The sequence below is a fragment of the Ovis aries genome, chromosome 3 (assembly GCF_016772045.2).
Source record: "Ovis aries strain OAR_USU_Benz2616 breed Rambouillet chromosome 3, ARS-UI_Ramb_v3.0, whole genome shotgun sequence".
NCBI lineage: Eukaryota > Metazoa > Chordata > Mammalia > Artiodactyla > Bovidae > Ovis > Ovis aries.
In genome coordinates, this window is record NC_056056.1 from 14,196,770 (window position 1) to 14,214,029 (window position 17,260).

The following is a 17,260-nucleotide window of genomic DNA, read 5'->3' on the forward strand; positions in this document are numbered from 1 at the left end:
AAGCGTGGTGTGTGCACGCATGCTTGAGGGTGCACTTATCTGACCTAACGTTAGCCTTTCTCATCCCACACCAGCTTGGCTCTGGGTCCAGCAGCCTGCACGGCTTTCAGTCCTCCGCCTGCCCCCTCCCTAGAGGACAGGCCCCCCATGTGGCCTCCTGGGGGCGGGGTTGAGCCACAGAGAGGGGAGCAGCTGAGTGAACGGATACCTAGAGCAAGGGAGGCTGGATGCTCTCCCAGGTCCATGAGGCTCCAGGAAGGGGGGCCGCGGGGTCGCAGAGCAGCCCCCGGGCCAGGTGGCGATGGTGACGCAGGGATAGTTACCGTGACCCGGAACGGCGTAGCGGCCGAGGGCTCCATGCTGGGGCTCTTCTCTGAGAGGCTGCCGGGCAGGCTGCGCCGGGAGCCCGGCCTTTCTTGGGGCGACTCTGCCAACAGAGAGGGAGAGAGAGGGGTGGTTAAGCACGGACAACAGAGGCCACCCAGTTGGTCGCATCAACCACTCAATGGACATGAATTTGAGCAAACTGTGGGAGATGGTGGAGGACGGAGGAGCGCGGCGGCCTACAGTCCATGGGCTTGCCAGTGTCGGACAGGACTTAGCAACGGAACAAGTCAAGCCCTCCTGTCGTTCCCGACCAGGCTAGGACAACACATAGCTGGTCCTCATAAAATGGTCCAGCTATTGTGGAAAACAGTTCAGCGGTTCCCCAACACGTTAAAGACAGAATGACTACAAGATCCAGCAATTCCACTCCTAGGTATATACCCCAAAGAACTGAAAACAGGGACATAGACAAACACTTGTATGCAAATGTCCACGGCAGCATTATTCACAATAGCCAAAAAGGTAGAAACCCAAGGGGCCCTCAACAGATGAAAGGGTAAACACAGTGTGGTCGCTCCATACGATGGAAGCTAATTCCACCATTAAAAGCACGAAACTTCTGATCCACGTTGCAACCTAGACGAACCTTGAAAACAAGCTGACTGACACAAACCAGACACAAAGGGACAAATATTGTGAAATTCCACTTGTATAAAATACCCCCAATAGGCAAATTCTTAGAGAAGGAAAGCTGATTAGACGTTACCAGGGGCTGGGGGTAAGGGGGCACGGGGATTTGTTGCTTAATGGTACAGTTTCTCTTTGGAGTAATGGGAAACATTTAGAAACGGACTATGGTGATGGTGGCATGATGTTGTAAACATACTTAATACCACTGAGCTATACACTTAAAAATGACTAAAATGGCAAATTCCATGTATATCTTTCCTATATATGTACTACGATTTTTAAAAAAAGATCTCCTAAAACTCCCACTTCAAGACACACGTCTTGTGATATGTGATAATGAGCTCCCTGTTGCTGGAGGTATACAAGCAGTTCCTTCAAACATGAGACTCTGATCTCTGGCTTCCAATCGGTACCTTCTCTTCTTGAGGCTTTAAACTTGAGAGGAGTGCAAGGGCCAGGCAGGCAGCAAGGTCAAGGGTAGCGGCCAGCTGCTCAACTCCAGCTGGTGATTTTGACATAGCAATGGGGGGGCTCAGTGCAGCCAAAGCTTCCCAAGATTCAAGAGGATGCGGAAATCTGGTTTTTTACTTTAATATAAAATATTCTGATTTTTAAATGGTGACAGCTCATTCAACACTTGGAGCCTCAGCCTCAGCATGCCTGTTTCAACAACCAGGTCAGTCCACCTGGCCACTTCACCCGCCCCAGTTCCCCCAACCAGACTTGGCACTGGCCATCTCTTTTCCACTGCTCCAGCTATGGCCCCCACAGAAGCCCCCTTCCTCTTCCTCCCAGCCCGTCCTGTTCAGTATGCCCTGGAGGAAACCCGGTAACCTCCTCCGCACCTAGCTCTTACAGGAGCCCTTTTGGCTTCTATAGCAACAGCCAGGCTGGGGCAGCCTATCAATGCTGTCACTTTGCACGCAACGTGTGTGTGTGTGTGTGTGTCCTTTGTTTGCTGGTGAAAATCGTGTGTGTGTGTGTGTGTGTCTCCTCTGTTTGCTGGTGAAACTCCTGTGTGTGTGTGTGTGTATGTGTGTGTGTGTTTCCTCTGCTTGCTGGTGGAACTCATGTGTGTGTGTGTGTGTGTGTGTGTGTGTGTGTGTGTGTCTCCTCTGCTTGCTAGTGGAACTCCTGTGTGTGTGTGTCCTCTGCTTGCTGGTGGAACTCATGTGTGTGTGTGTGTGTGTGTGTGTGTGTGTCTCCTCTGCTTGCTAGTGGAACTCCTGTGTGTGTGTGTGTCCTCTGCTTGCTGGTGGAACTCATGTGTGTGTGTGTGTGTGTGTGTGTGTGTTTCCTCTGCTTGCTGGTGGAACTCCTGTGTGTGTGTGTGTGTGTGTGTGTTTCCTCTGCTTGCTAGTGGAACTCCTGTGTGTGTGTGTGTGTCCTCTGCTTGCTGGCGGAACTCCTGTGTGTGTGTGTGTGTGTGTGTGTGTCTCCTCTGCTTGCTAGTGGAACTCATGAGTGTGTGTGTGTCCTCTGCTTGCTGGTGGAACTCCTATGTGTGTGTGTGTGTGTGTGTGTGTGTGTGTTTCCTCTGCTTGCTAGTGGAACTCCTGTGTGTGTGTGTGTGTGTCCTCTGCTTGCTGGTGGAACTCCTGTGTGTGTGTGTGTGTGTGTGTGTGTGTCTCCTCTGCTTGCTAGTGGAACTCATGAGTGTGTGTGTGTCCTCTGCTTGCTGGTGGAACTCCTATGTGTGTGTGTGTGTGTGTTTCCTCTGCTTGCTGGTGAAACTCCTGTGTGTGTGTGTGTCCTCTGCTTGCTGGTGGAACTCCTGAGTGTGTGTGTGTGTGTGTGTGTGTGTGTGTGTGTGTCTTCTGCTTGCTGGTGGAATTCCTGATGCCCACGCCTAAGCTGGCTGCATCTCTACACCCCCAGCACCCTTCCTGGAGTCTGGAGCGTGGGGAGTGCCTGGGAAAGACCTGTTGACTCAGAAGAAAAAGGACAGGGCGGAGATTTCCCCGGTTCCCTGGGAACACACTGGGTGCAGAGTCAGAGGCGCACACCCAGTAAACACACACACACACGTTCGCATCCACGTAGACACTCAAGCGCGTACTCGCTCAGGCCCAGCCCCAGTACACGTGCTCATGTGGACGTGCATACACACAGGACAGATGAGGGGCAGACTTTTCCACAAGGCAGATCGGGCTATCAGGGGCCGTGCTACGCCTTCCAGTCCAGTCTCTCCGTGCAGCCGGCTGGGACAGGGGCCCTCAGAAGTGTGGAAAGACAGAGCTGAGCCTGCACTCCACTGGGGCGGGCCAGTGCTGAGCTCTGGCTGGTGGGCAAGCCTGGCAAACCATTTTGGAACTGGAGGAAGTGGGCCACCCATGGGGACGGGTTCAGGCCCCGCTGCCCAACAGGCAGGCCTGGGCCCCCTCTGCTAGGGAGGCTTCCACTCCGGCCCATTGGCTGACATGATTTAGGGCCTTTCTGCTTCCCTCATGGTGCGTCCTACTTAGAACCTCCCTTCCTCACTCACCTCCGCTCCCCCGCCCATGTCTGCTAGTCACACTCTAGGAAAGACCCCTTCTCCCTGTAGATTTCCCCAGGAAATCTCTTGCTGTGCCCCCGCACCGTCTGCCTTCATCTCTCCCCTCATCCCTAGTGCCTCTCGTCACCTCCGCCTGGGGGTCCTCCCAGACTAACCACAGTGTCCAACCCACATGTGAGGCACTGCTCTCGGCCTTCAGAAGCCTTTGAGGATGTGCCCTCTCTCCCTGACACACACACACACATACGCTTGACCACGACTTCACTGCTCCTTCCCAGGTAGGTGAGCCCTCAGAAGGCACTGGTGGGACTCAAAGAGCCTGGCGAGGCTGCCTCTCCTCCAAGATCAAGCCTGATATCCCCACAACCTCTGCAGAACACCATCCTTGCCTGCTGGGTCTGAGCTAGGAAGTGCCCAGAGGTTGCTTGGTCCAACCACCCATTTTACAAATGAGGAAGCTGAAACCAGAGGAAGGGAACTTACCCACTAGCTCCTAACACAGTAAACAGACAGCAAAGACCCTTATGGGTGCTCCCAAAGTAGCCGTAAATTTCAATTCAGATGCCTTGGGAGTATTTCTAACCACTTCCAGTTTGGCACTGCACAATTCAAATTGATTTTTGTTCCAATAAACCCAAACCTAAGCAAACAAAGCCCAGGCTGTACCCTATCTGCATCAGAAGGTAGGAACCCAGCGCGGAGCGAGGGCTGCAGGGCACGACAGGGCAGCAGTCCATGCCCTCTCCTGCACTCCAAAGGACAAGGCGTATGGGTACCTTTCTGGGCAGCTTCCGCTTGGCCCCAGTTCCATTCTGCATCTTTCACCCCACCTCTGCTCCAGGGGGCTGACCCATGCAGACCACACCAGCCCAGGTCTGGGCCCTCTGACTTCCATGCACGTGTGCAAGCTCGGTCACTTCAGCCGTGTCTGACTCTTTGCAGCCTCATGGATTATAGCCCTCCAGGCTCCTCTGTCCATGGAATTCTCTAGGCAAGAATACTGGAGTGGGTTGCCATGCCCTCCTCCAGGGGATCTTCCCGACCCAGGGACTGAAACCAAGTCTCCTTCATTTCCTGCATTGCAGGCAGATTATTTGCCTGCTGAACCAGCAGGGAAGCCCCTGGCTACCATGGGGATTGGCCAATGGGGAGCCCTGGTGGGAGATCAGGGGAGGGAGGGGGGTCACCTGGGCTGGCCACCTCCCACCGCTGAAGGTCCAGACTACCATCAGGATGACCCAGTCTCCTGAGTTCTCACCTCTCAGTAACCATGCTCTCCTCCCCTCCTTCCAGCCCCAGCTGCTACTAGCTCTGGGGTCCTGCACTCCTCTCCACGGTTCCTTGCACCTGCCCACACCTCAAATCATCCTAGTGTAAGCACCATCTGCTTCCTGCTGGACACCCATGGATCCACCAGGCGGATCTCAGCTGCCTGAGAAGCAGGGCCCACCCATGGACCTGGTGGGACGCCTTTACACACAGATGGGAAACTGTGATGTGCCCAGGGATCACATTGAACCATAGGGGGAGAGTCTCGGCTAGGCCATGCTCTCTCCTGGCCTGACACTCCAAACAGCACCCCACTCTGAGCCAGCAGCCAACACAAGCTCCAAACACAAAGTTAGTAATAATAACCACATGGATTGTAGGGGTACAGACCAGTGTTTCTTTACCTTTTATTCCCTAAGACTCCCTCTAAGGAGTCTTTTTAACTTCCGAGTTTCTCCCTCAACAAAATTCTAATACCATAGATATACAGTAAAAGTATCTTTTTGTCCTACATGTAATGTTGTTCAGTCTCTCAGTCATGTCTGACTCTTTGTGACCCCATGGACTGCAGTATGCCAGGTGTCCCTGTTTTTCACCATCTCCCAAAGCTTGTTCAAACTCATGTCCACTGAGAGGGTGATGCCATCCAACCATCTCATCCTCTGTCATCCCATTCTCCTCCTGCCTTCAATCTTTCCCAGCATCAGGGCCTTTTCCAATGAGTCAGTTCTTCACATCAGGTGGCCAAAGGACTGGGGCTTCAGCTTCAGCATAAGACCTTCCGATGAATATTCAGGACTGATTTTCTTTAGGATTGACTGGTTGGATCTCCTTGCAGTCCAAGGAACTCTCAGGAGTTTTTCCCAACACCACAGTTGAAAACCTTCAATTCTTCAGTACTCAGCCTTCTTTATGGTCCAATTCTCATATCCATACATGACTACTGGAAAAACTATAGCTTTGACTAGATGGACCTTTGTTGACAAAGAAATGTCTCTGCTTTTTAATATGCTATCTAGGTTTGTCATAGCTTTTCTTCCAAGGATTAAGTGTCTTAATTTCATGGCTGCAGTCACCATCTGCAGTGATTTTGGAGCCCAGGAAAATAGAGTCTGTCACTGTTTCCATTGTCTCCCCATCTATTTGCCATGAAGTGATGGGATCAGATGCCATGATCTTAGTTTTTGAACAATGAGTTTTAAGCCAACTTTTTCACTCTCTTCTTTCACTTTCATCAAGAGGCTCTTTAGTTATTTGCTTTCAGCCATAAGGGTGGTGTCATCTGCATATCTGAGGTTATGGTATTTTCTCCCAGCTCTCTTGATGCCAGCTTGTTCTTCATCCAGCCCGGCATTTCACATGATGTACTCTGCATAGCCTGCTGTTCCACGTCCTGTTCTAACTGTTGCTTCATGACTTGCAAACAGGTTTCTCAGGAAGCAGGTCAGGTGGTCTGGTATTCCCATCTCTTTAAGAATTTTCCACAGTTTGTTGTGATGCACAGTCAAAGGATTTAGTGCAGTCTATGAGGCAGATGTTTTTCTGGAATTCTCTTGCTTCTTTTTTATATACATATAATGCCTACATGTATATTAGGCTTTATATAGAAAAAGAGTGAGATTTTTTTCACATCTCCTTCCAAGAATCCATTTTTTTGTTCACTTATGGGCAATACTGCCCCCACTGAGACCCCTTCAAATGTAATCCCCACATAACAACTTAGCTTTGGGAAGCTTCATTCTCCAGATGAATAAACTGAGGCTCTGAGAGGCAAAAATGACTTCTTCTAAAGTTTCTCCAGGTAAGAAGCAAGAGTATATGCTGAAACTGTCCCTACCAAACCTACACTTAGGGGCTCAGAAAAGGCTGAGGATGCCTGAAACATGGGGCCAGGACTAGGAGACGGGATTTAACCTTGACTCTGCTGTGTGACTCTAGGCTAGCCCCTTTCCATCCCTGAATTCATGGCTTATCATCAAACCAGTGGGTCAGGGAGTAAGAGCAGTGAGTCCCTCTATTCCCTACCACCACCACCCAAAAAAACAGAAAGAAAGAAAGAAAAAGAAAAAAACCTGCTCTTTATTTTACACTGACAAAGAAGGCAGAAAGCAGACCTCTGAGTTCTAACTCTGCCTCTAAAATCACAGCTGACTTTGGCCTATGACTGAGTACCAAGTCCTTTCTAATTTAAGGAAGCAGACACTAGGAGGCTTGGGCCCATGCCCTCCACCTCTAAATAGCATAGCTGGTACAAGCAGGACGTTGGAGACGTTGGGTGAGTTTGCTGACATCTTGCAGGATAAAGGTGGCATCCTCAGGGACAGACCCCAGGAAGGGAGAACTGGTCTACCGCCTAGTTCCACACTGCCCACCTCCAAACCTCAGAGAACTGATTCAGGCTTTTCCCCTTGGCTCAGACTCACTGTACGACCTCCACATGACCTCTCGGACTCTCGGTCTACAAAATTAGGTCACAAGACCAGCTGATCCTGCATCTCCTTTCCACTAGGAGGTCAAAAGATTCTATTTCACCAGGCAGACCAGGCTGCCTCCCTACTCTTGGAAGCCACAGTTGGAGAAACACATTTTAACCTTCATGTGTTTGCTAAATAAATAAATAAAATTGGTTTCATTCAAATGCTGCTGGCTTGGTTGCCATGGATACCTCCTAATCATGAAGGATGACTGTTACTTGTTCCCATGGAAACACAGAAGCCTGAGGAACATCCTGTAATTTCAGACAAGACACCAAATTTCAGTTGTTGGGTTGCCCAGACCTTAATGTTTAAAAACAGGTCGAGGCAGCAACCTCTAACACCTGCAGCGAGAGAAAAGAAGTCAGCATGTTAAAAAGAGGAGGTGTGAGGTGGGGGTGTGTGTGTGTGCTGGACCTCAACAGTGATCAGGAAAATGCAAATTAACACAAGCAGATGCCATTTCACAGCTTTCAGAGAGGCAAAAAATGAAAAAGAACGATGACCCCAAATGTTGACAGGGTTGTAAGGAACTCTTTCATCCCTGCTGGTAGAAGGAAAAGAATTTGAGAACAATTAGAAAAGCGCTGGTTGAAACTGACACATACATATATACTCTGGGACCAGAAATTCCACTCCTACATGTACGGTCCAGAAAAATGCTTCAGCCTCGCACAAGCAGACCTGCACAGAGATGTCTGCTACAGCACTGTTGGTAGTAGCAGAATGTGGGAGGCAACCTAAATGTCCACCAACAGGGGAATGGATGCCCCAGGGGATGACTGCAGTCATTCAGTGGAATAGGGCTAGGACTCCAAGGGACAATGTCCAAATGGAACACAAGGAACCCCAACAAAGGACCCAGTTCTATAAGATCAGCATGAATCATGCTCAGAAACATGTGGTTGAGTGAAAAGAGTAAATTGCAAACAGCAAACAGAGTACAATCCACTCATGCTTTTTTTTCTACAAGAATGTTTGTTCACAACAGCTTTATACGTAATAGCCTAAAACTGGAAATAAAACATGTTTCAACAGGTGAATGGTTAAACTGTGGTACACCCACAATGTGTGAAGCAGAATAATGTTCCCCCCAAAGTCCAAGAATCTGTGAATATGTTACTTGATATGGCAAAAGGAACTCTGCATATGCGATTAAGGTTAAGAACTTGGAGATGGGCATGCATACTGGATTATCCACACAGGGATAATCTTAAATGTGGAAGAGGAAGGCAGAAGGATGGGTCTGAGGGATTCGATGATGAAAAAAGAGACCAGAATGATTTGAAACCTGAGAGGAATAATGCAAGAAGTGAGCCATGAGCCAAAAAACATGGGTAACCTCTGTTTGGAAACTGGGAACATCTCTCAGCTGACAGCTGGCAAGAAAATAGGAACCTCAGTCCTACAACCACAGGAAACTGACTTCTGCCAACAAGGAATGGGCAATGAGATGGAGTTTTCCCTAGAGCCTTCAGAAAGCAACAAAGCCTGCTAATACCTGATTTTAGTCCTTCAAGGCTCATGCCAGACTTCTGACCTACAGAACTGTGAGATTACAAATCTGTGTTGTTTAAGCTGTTATAACAAGTTTTAACCTGTTATGGCTGCAATGGGAAACTAATACGCACGCCACAGAATATTACTCAGCAAAGAAAGTACTACTCAGCACTACTGAAATACATAACAACTTGGAAAGATCTCCAAGGCGTCGTGCTTGCTGAAAAAGGCCAAAAAGGCCAGCCTCCAAAGGTCGCATGATCGGGGATGTATGTATACCTATGGGTGATTCATGTTGAGGTTTGACAGAAAACAACAAAATTCTGTAATCCTTCGATTTAAAAAATAAATAATTTTTTTAAAAGGTCACATGATGCAGGATCTCATATATATGGCATTCTCAAGGTGGTAAAGTCACACAGATGCAAAACAGGTTGGTGGTTGTCCATCCCTTCCATCCCTTACCCCTCCAGGGGTGAGGGATGCTAGGGGGCAGGTAGGTGGCTATAACTTGTCTTGTGTCTTGACTGCAAAGGTGACTGCACAAATCAGCATGCTAAATATGCTAAATGGTACATATGTTAGCAAATATGCTAAAATGGTAGAGTTGTATACATGCACGGCACCACCACACACAAAAGATGAAAGAGAAGAGGCAAAGAGGGCACTGACACTCAGAAGCTGACCTGGCATTCACAGCTCTGTTGCATTACTCTCCTTCCGCATATAAACAGCCTCACAGGACACCAACCTCAGACAAGCCTACCGTGATAAGATGAGGCAAAACAAGGCCACTTGATCATTTTGTCTAAGCAGCTGTCAAAAGCCCGGTCACCGTGCCACCCAAAACACTAAACATCCCTCCACCCTGGTGAAAACGAGTGTCTGCTGCCTCTTTACCCATGACAGCTTTATCTCAGTGCTGCTTCCTCTCCTTGGAGATAAGATCTGAGAACCCCTCCCCCCAGATTCGCCCCTGCTTTCTCAGAGCAGCCAGTCAAGAGTGAATCTCACTTCCGTTAGACGTCCCCCAGCTCACCCAATCAAAGCCCAAATCTTAGAGTGGTTTCTCTCTACCACAATCTGATTGAGAGGCCTTGTGGTTCCCCGCAGCACGTGTGCTCCACCGCTGCAATAAATAATAAACCCGACTTGTGCGGCTGGAGGTGTGTTCTTGGCGGGTCTTCGGCTGGAGGGCATTGTGTCATTTACAAGAGATGTAACTATCAGGGGAAACCGGGTAAAAGGATGCCTCTCTGTTCCGGTTCTGTAACTGCCTATACGTCTGAAAAATTTTCAAAATAAAAAGTTAATAAATAGCCTATTTGAAACACATGGAATCATATCTGTCTAAACAATTGAGATTTTCCATCCCGAGAAACTAACTACTGAAATGTATTCATATCCGGTGTCACTTGAGTAGAGAGAGTGGTCAGCAATCTAGAGGCGAGAGGCACAGAAATGTAAACACCACTGCAAAGGTTTACCATGGACTCTAGACTGAAATACATTTGCCATCTATGTGATTAAGCTAATATGCTGTTTTACTGTCTGTTTGTATGCGTGTGCACTTACATAGAAAACTGTCATAAACAGTATCATAAAACTTGGTCAGAGATTCTCTTTGGAGAATAAGATGGGCTACAGCAGTATCATTTACCAAATGAAGAGTTAATTCAGCCTTCCAAAACTTAATATTAAATTAAAATTGAAATAGATAGCTCTTTCCCGGCTGGAACCATGGAGGTTGCAGAAGAGAAGAAAAAGAAGGTTCCTGCTGTGCCAGAAACCCTTAAGAAAAAGCGGAAGAATTTCGTAGAGCTTAAGATCAAGCGACTGAGAAAGAAGTTTGCCCAAAAGATGCTTCGAAAGGCAAGGAGGAAGCTTATCTATGAAAAAGCTAAGCATTACCACAAGGAATACAGGCAGATGTACAGAACTGAAATTTGAATGGCTAGGATGGCACAAAAAGCCGGCAACTTCTATGTACCCGCGGAACCCAAATTGGCGTTTGTCATCAGGATCAGAGGTATCAACGGTGTGAGCCCAAAGGTTCGAAAGGTGCTGCAGCTCCTTCGCCTCCGGCAGATCTTCAACGGCACCTTTGTGAAGCTCAACAAGGCATCAATTAATATGCTGAGAATTGTGGAGCCATACATTGCATGGGGGTACCCAAATCTGAAGTCTGTAAATGAATTGATCTACAAGCGTGGTTATAGCAAAATCAACAAAAAGCGAATTGCCCTGACAGACAATGCATTGATTGCTCGATCTCTTGGGAAATATGGAATCATCTGCATGGAGGATCTGATTCATGAGATCTATACCGTTGGAAAACGTTTCAAAGAAGCAAACAACTTCCTGTGGCCCTTTAAATTGTCTTCTCCACGAGGTGGAATGAAGAAAAAGACCACCCATTTTGTAGAAGGTGGAGATGCTGGCAACAGGGAAGACCAGATCAACAGGCTTATTAGAAGGATGAACTAAGGTATCTACCAGGATTATTTTTGTGTTCTGGTTAATAAACAATTGAAACAAATTGAAATGTAAAAAAAAAAAAGAAATAGATAGCATAATGATTCAGTACAAACTGTAAAAAAGGAAAAGAAGTAAGAAAAAAAAATCAGAAAACAAAACAAATGACATCAAAATCAACAGTAGCCCAAAGGACCAGGTAGAGAAAGTGGATCAGGAAAGTCCAAAAAATAGGTTTAGAAAAAATCTCGTGGGTGAGGAAATGAAGTTCCCTAAGCCATGAAATTAAAAGACGCTTGCTCCCTGGTAGAAAAGCTATGACCAACCTAGACAGCATATTAAAAAGCAGAGACATTACTTTGCCAACAAAGGTCTGTCTAGTCAAAGCTATGGTTTTTCCAGTAGTCATGTATGGATGTAAGAGCTGGACTATAAAGAAAGCTGAGCGCCGAAGAATCAATGCTTTTGAACTGTGGTGATGGAGAAGACTCTTGAGAGTCCCTTGGATGGCAAGGAGATCCAATCAGTCCATTCTAAAGGAAATCAGTCCTGAATATTCATTGGAAGGACTGATGCTGAAGCTGAAATTCCAATACTTTGGCCACCCGATGTGAAGAACTGACTCATTGGAAAAGACCCTGATACTGAGAAAGATTGAAGGCAGGAGGAGAAGGGGACGACAGAGGGTGAGATGGTTGGATGGCATCACCGACTCGATGGACATGAGTTTGAGCAAGCTCTGGGAGATGGTGATGGACAGGGAGGCCTGGTGTGCTGCAGTCCATGGGGTCGCAGAGAATCGGACATGACTGAGCAACTGAACTGAACTGAACTGAAGCCCAGAGCTGCCAATGAACTGGTGTCCCAGCCCCCACTTTCTCCCACTGCAGGAGTGGCCGGATGAGCTGCAGGAAGAGACAAAGGTAAGGTCATCATGGCAGCAGATCATGGAACCCTCAGATGGTTAGAATCTTCCAGATACAGCAGTCCAGTAGATGCCACTGTGTGTGTGTGTGTGCGTGTGTGAATGAAGCATGTCTGTACTGTTCTTATCTGTTATTAACAGTTAGCCAAGTGAACAATGAGTTTGCCAAAATATTGTATTGATATATTGGTAGGTCTCCTACACGCTTTTTCCAGTTCCAGCTTTGGCCATCCATGTTTGGGAGAAGGAAGAAAGGTAGTCCTTAGAGGGTACTGCCTTCAGGAGTACCCATGGCCCCCAAAGAGCCCATGTCCTGATCCCAGTACCCACGAATATGTTACTACAATGGCAAAGGAACTTCAAAGACGTGATTATGGATCAGGTGCAGCTAGTAGCAAAGAATCTGCCTGCCAAGGCAGGAGATGCTGGAGACGGCAGGAGACACTGGAGATGCCGGTTTAATCCCTGGGTCGGGAAGATCCCCTGGAGAAGGAAACGGCAACCCACTCTAGTATTCTTGCCTGGACAATCCCATGGACAGAGGAGCCTGGTGGGCTACAGTCCATGGGCTTGCAAAGAGTTGGACACGACTGAGCGACAAAACAACTGTATAACACAGGGATCTAAATTCAGCTTCAGTAATAAACCATAATGGAAAAGAATATGAAAAGGAATGGGTATATAAGCATAACTGAATCACTCTGCTGTACAGTAGAAGCCAACACAACGCTGTAAATCAACTGTTCTTCAATAAATAAATGGTCTCCAAATGTCTAATTCAAGGATTTAATACTAACGCAAACTGAATCTCAGCTCTTTATATAATTTTTAGCTTGAGGAACAGTTGACTCACAGATTGTACCTCAGGTCCTATAAGGTACATGAAGTTACGATTTGGAAAAACAAAAGAGCAGCATTGTTTTATGTTCTACAAAAACACGTGTGACTGCCCTACAAAACTGGAGGGAACGAAGATCAATGCAAACATCAGGCTCACGCTACAGGCCATGAATCGTAGAGTCCTTTGTCTCTGGCCCACGAGTCCTCTGCCTTCTGCCAGCACCCAGGAAACTCTACGAGGCTAAGTAGCTAGTCGGCAAGTAGGGTAAAATCCCCACCCTTCACAGTAATTAAAAGAGGATCAAAAACACTTCGGAATAAATTTAACAAAAACAAATGTAAGACATAACTAAAAAAATATTGCTGAGAGACAGTAAAGAAAATCTAAATAAATGGAGAAATACACCACCTTCAAGAATTGGAAGACTCTGTCTTGTTGAGATGGCATTTCTCCCCAAACTGATGTACAGATTCAATGCAATCCTGATCAAAATCCTAGGAGGCATTTTAAAGGCACTCAATTTTAAATTTAGATGGCAAAGCAAAGGACCTAGAAGAGCCAAGCAATCTGGAGAAACTAGAAACAGGTTGGGGGCTTCTATTACAGGGTTTCAAGAGATACTTTATAGTCTGGAAATATAACTAAAGTAATCAAGAGAGTATGACGTTAGCACAAGGACTGATATATAGATCAATGGAACAGAATAAAGAGTCCAGAAATAGTCCCACATATAGACGGTCAGTCGATTTTTGGAAAAAAGTACAAAGGTAAATTGATGGTGGAAAAGATAGTTTTTTCGACAGATTTAGCAGCAGAACAATTGGCTACAGTAAGTCCCCCACATGTGAACAATTTCTGGTTCATAAGTCCAGTAAAGTTAGCCTAGGTATACAGCTAGCACAATCAGCCATATAGTACTGCACTATAGCAGGTGGATAGTACTTCTCACACAAATAATACATTAAAAACAAACACAAAAAAACTAAGCATTTTTAATCTTACAGTACAGCACCTTGAAAAGTATAGTAGTACAGTACAACAGCTGGTACACAGGGGAACGTTCACATCTGTGAAAGCTTGCAACTTAAAGATTCATATCTAGGGGATTTACTGTATTTGCAGGTAATAAAAATGGACCATCAGGAAATGTGGAGAAACAGATCTAAGAGAAATGAGGACTGCGCCCGATGTGTATTTTTATCCTCACACTGAGTCCAAGTAGGAAACATCAGCTCCAACTTTAACAGGAAGAAACTGAAGTTCAGCAACATCAATGGAAAGGGCCGTGACCACACAGCTAGGAAATAAGGAAGGCAAGATTCTAGCCTGGTGATCTCTGAATCAAAGGACCGCCCCAGGGTGGGAAAATGGGTTCCAAGTCCTCCAGGAGGCTGAGTGTCCCCCCTGCCCCAGGCCACTCTCTCCATCTCCAGGTGCCACCTCAGCCCCACTACCCATGGCAGGAAGAGATGAAGGATGCCTTGCTTGGCTGCACACTTGGTTCTGCAATGTTGGGTGTGGGGAAGGGAAGGAGTCACCAGTCTATGGAACTGCAGGAGCCTGTTTTCTCCAAATGGATTGGGATCAGAGTTCAAGTTGTCTTCAAGTTCAAGGCGTGGTTCAGAGTCAGTGGAGGTTGCCCACTGTTGCAGAGATGGGGTCTGCTGGGAGAAAGGCATGGAGGTGACTGTGGGAGCTGGGGTCCACTGCACCTCCTGCCCCAGGAATCCTCAACATATAGCATTTGGTGGGGGCCCAAGAGCTCCTCAGAGGAGACATGGAGAGATCAGGCTGCAGGTGCTCAGGAGATGGGAGGGAAGCGCCTAGAAGATGCGCCCCCCCTCCCTACCCCAAGTTGTGTTCCAAGATCCTGCGTATGTCCTCTCTGAAAGGACAGTACCAGTGTTCACTCCCTAGCCCCTGGTTGGCCTCATAAATAACAGTCCAGGGTAAGTGCTGCAAAGTTTTCAGCATCTGTAGACACTGTCACCAGCTCTTCTCTATGTCCCTCTAACTTGAATCCCTCAACAACTGCCTTTGACCATCCATACTTCCTATTCCTATTCATACGTTCAGAAAACGAAGATCATGGCATCTGGTCCCATCACTTCATGGCAAATAGATGGGGAAACAGTTGAAACACGTGCCTGACTTTATTTTGGGGGGCTCCAAAATCACTGAAGATGGTGACTGCAGCCATGAAATTAAAAGACGCTTACTCCTTGGAAGAAAAGTTATGACCAATCTAGACAGCATATTAAAAAGCAGAGACACTACTTTGCCAACAAAGGTCCATCTAGTCAAGGCTATGGTTTTTCCAGTAGTCATGTTTGGAGGTAAGAGTTGGACTATAAAGAAAGCTGAGTGCTAAAGAACTGAAGCTTTTGAACTGCGGTGTTGGAGAAGACTCTTGAGAGTCCCTTGGACTGCAAGGAGATCCAACCAGTCCATCCCAAAGGAAATCAGTCCTGAATATTCATTGGAAGGACTGATGTTGAAGCTGAGACTCCAATACTTTGGCCACCTGATGCGAAGAGCTGACTCATTGGAAAAGACCCTGATGCTGGGAAAGATTGAAGGTGGGAGAAGGGGACGACAGAGGGTGAGATGGTTGGATGGTATCCCCAACTCAATGGATATGAGTTTAAGTAAACTCCGGGAGTGATGGACAGGGAGCCCTGGTGTATGGCCCATGGGGTCACAAAAAGTCAGACACGACTGAATGACTGAATAGAATTGAACTTCCTATTCCTCATCCTGACACGTGCCTCACTTTCAAAGTATCCCCGGCCTTCCAAAAGGATGAATTTGGCTTCCCTGGTGGCTCAGCTGGTAAAGAATCCGCAATGCAGAAGATGCTGGTTCAATCGCTGGGTCAGGAATATGGCTACCCACTTCCATATTCTTGGCTGGTGAATTCCATGCACAGAAGAGCCTGGAGGGCTACAGTCCATGGGGTCGCAAATAGTTGGCACAACTGAACAACTAACACTTTCACTTTTCCAAGGATGAATTACCTGGCCTGAAGGTTTTTCTCCTCCCTGAGCCTTCTTTTTTTCAGTACATGGCCATATATTTAATTATCAAATAGACCATTCAGTTCAGTTCAGTTCAGTTCAGTTCGTTCCGTTCAGTTCAGTCCAGTCACTCAGTCCTGTCTGATGCTAATAAACCATGTATTTCATTTTAACTGTAGGGTAAACTCTTATGTAACAAATTTATTGTACACAAGTATAGAGGACATACAAGTAATTCCTCTCTCTTAATCCAGGCTGACCCAGACCAAATAGTATAAAATAAAAAACACCCCCAAAAGCAGCTTCCGAGATACTAAATATACACATTTATTTAGAGCACTACATCCCACAAATGTAAATATCAATAGAGGTACCAAAGTAGGTATCAACAAACTCTACCCGATGGTTTTAATATAAGAGATATGGATCTGGTTTTTATAACATCATATTTGAGTTTAACTGGTGACTGGTGATTATCCCATTTTTGAAATATAAAAGGGCTTGTTCTATCCTTTTTCAGATGTTTACCAGGTAAAAGACACAAACCAAGGAGTCCTTGAGTCTCTTTTGGCTCCTTTCTGAGGATTTCTGAGAACTTTAGCCTGAGTGTCGCCTTTCCATTTTCACTCCAAAGTTTTCTCCTTCATGTCTGTAGCCACAGGGCCTATTCCCGGCCAGACAGAGAGCTGGCATTTACTCCAGGTGGCTGGAATTCAGAATAGGAAAGGCTTCCCTGGTGGCTCAACTGGTAAAGAATCCACCTGCAATGTAGGAGACCCAGGTTCAATTCCTGGGTCAACAAGATCCCCTGGAGAAGGGAATGGCTACTCACTCAAGTATTCTTGCCTGGGAAATCCCACAGACAGAAGAACCTGGTGGGCTACAGTTCGTGGGGTTGCAAAGAGGCAGACACGACTGAGTGACTAACACTTAACACTAAAGGAAGTCCCAGCGTGGAAACAAGTGTTCCCTCTCCTCCACCATGTATAATTTCTCTCTCCCCATTTTTAAAACCCACAGTGCAGTACTACACATTTGGACGCATTTGCAAATGTAGTAAAAGCATAATAGCACATGTGGGCAGGACAGGCATTGCCTTGAGGAGGCTGATTATTCCTGGGGAGAGTGTAGGAGGCTTTAGCTATATCTCAAGGGTCAGCAAAATTTTTTTTTTTTCATAAAGGGCTAGATTTGTCTCAACTATTTAATTCTGCCAAGGTAATGTGAAAAGAGCCACAGACAATG

General features: G+C 46.8%; 1 protein-coding gene and 1 pseudogene across 9 annotated transcripts in view; one reads left to right on the forward strand and one right to left on the reverse strand.

Annotated features, from left to right (window-relative positions):
* DAB2IP (DAB2 interacting protein) overlaps window positions 1-17,260 on the reverse strand; it is a 209,595-nt gene that overhangs the window by 108,296 nt on the left and 84,039 nt on the right. For 8 of the 9 annotated variants that reach the window (XM_042245746.1, XM_042245744.1, XM_042245748.1 and 5 more), the window contains exon 2: window positions 324-427. In XM_042245746.1, coding sequence (XP_042101680.1) covers window positions 324-427 — 104 coding nt within the window. The other variant, XM_042245751.2, reaches the window with a different exon arrangement.
* Window positions 10,478-11,296, forward strand: LOC101114503 (large ribosomal subunit protein uL30-like; annotated as a pseudogene).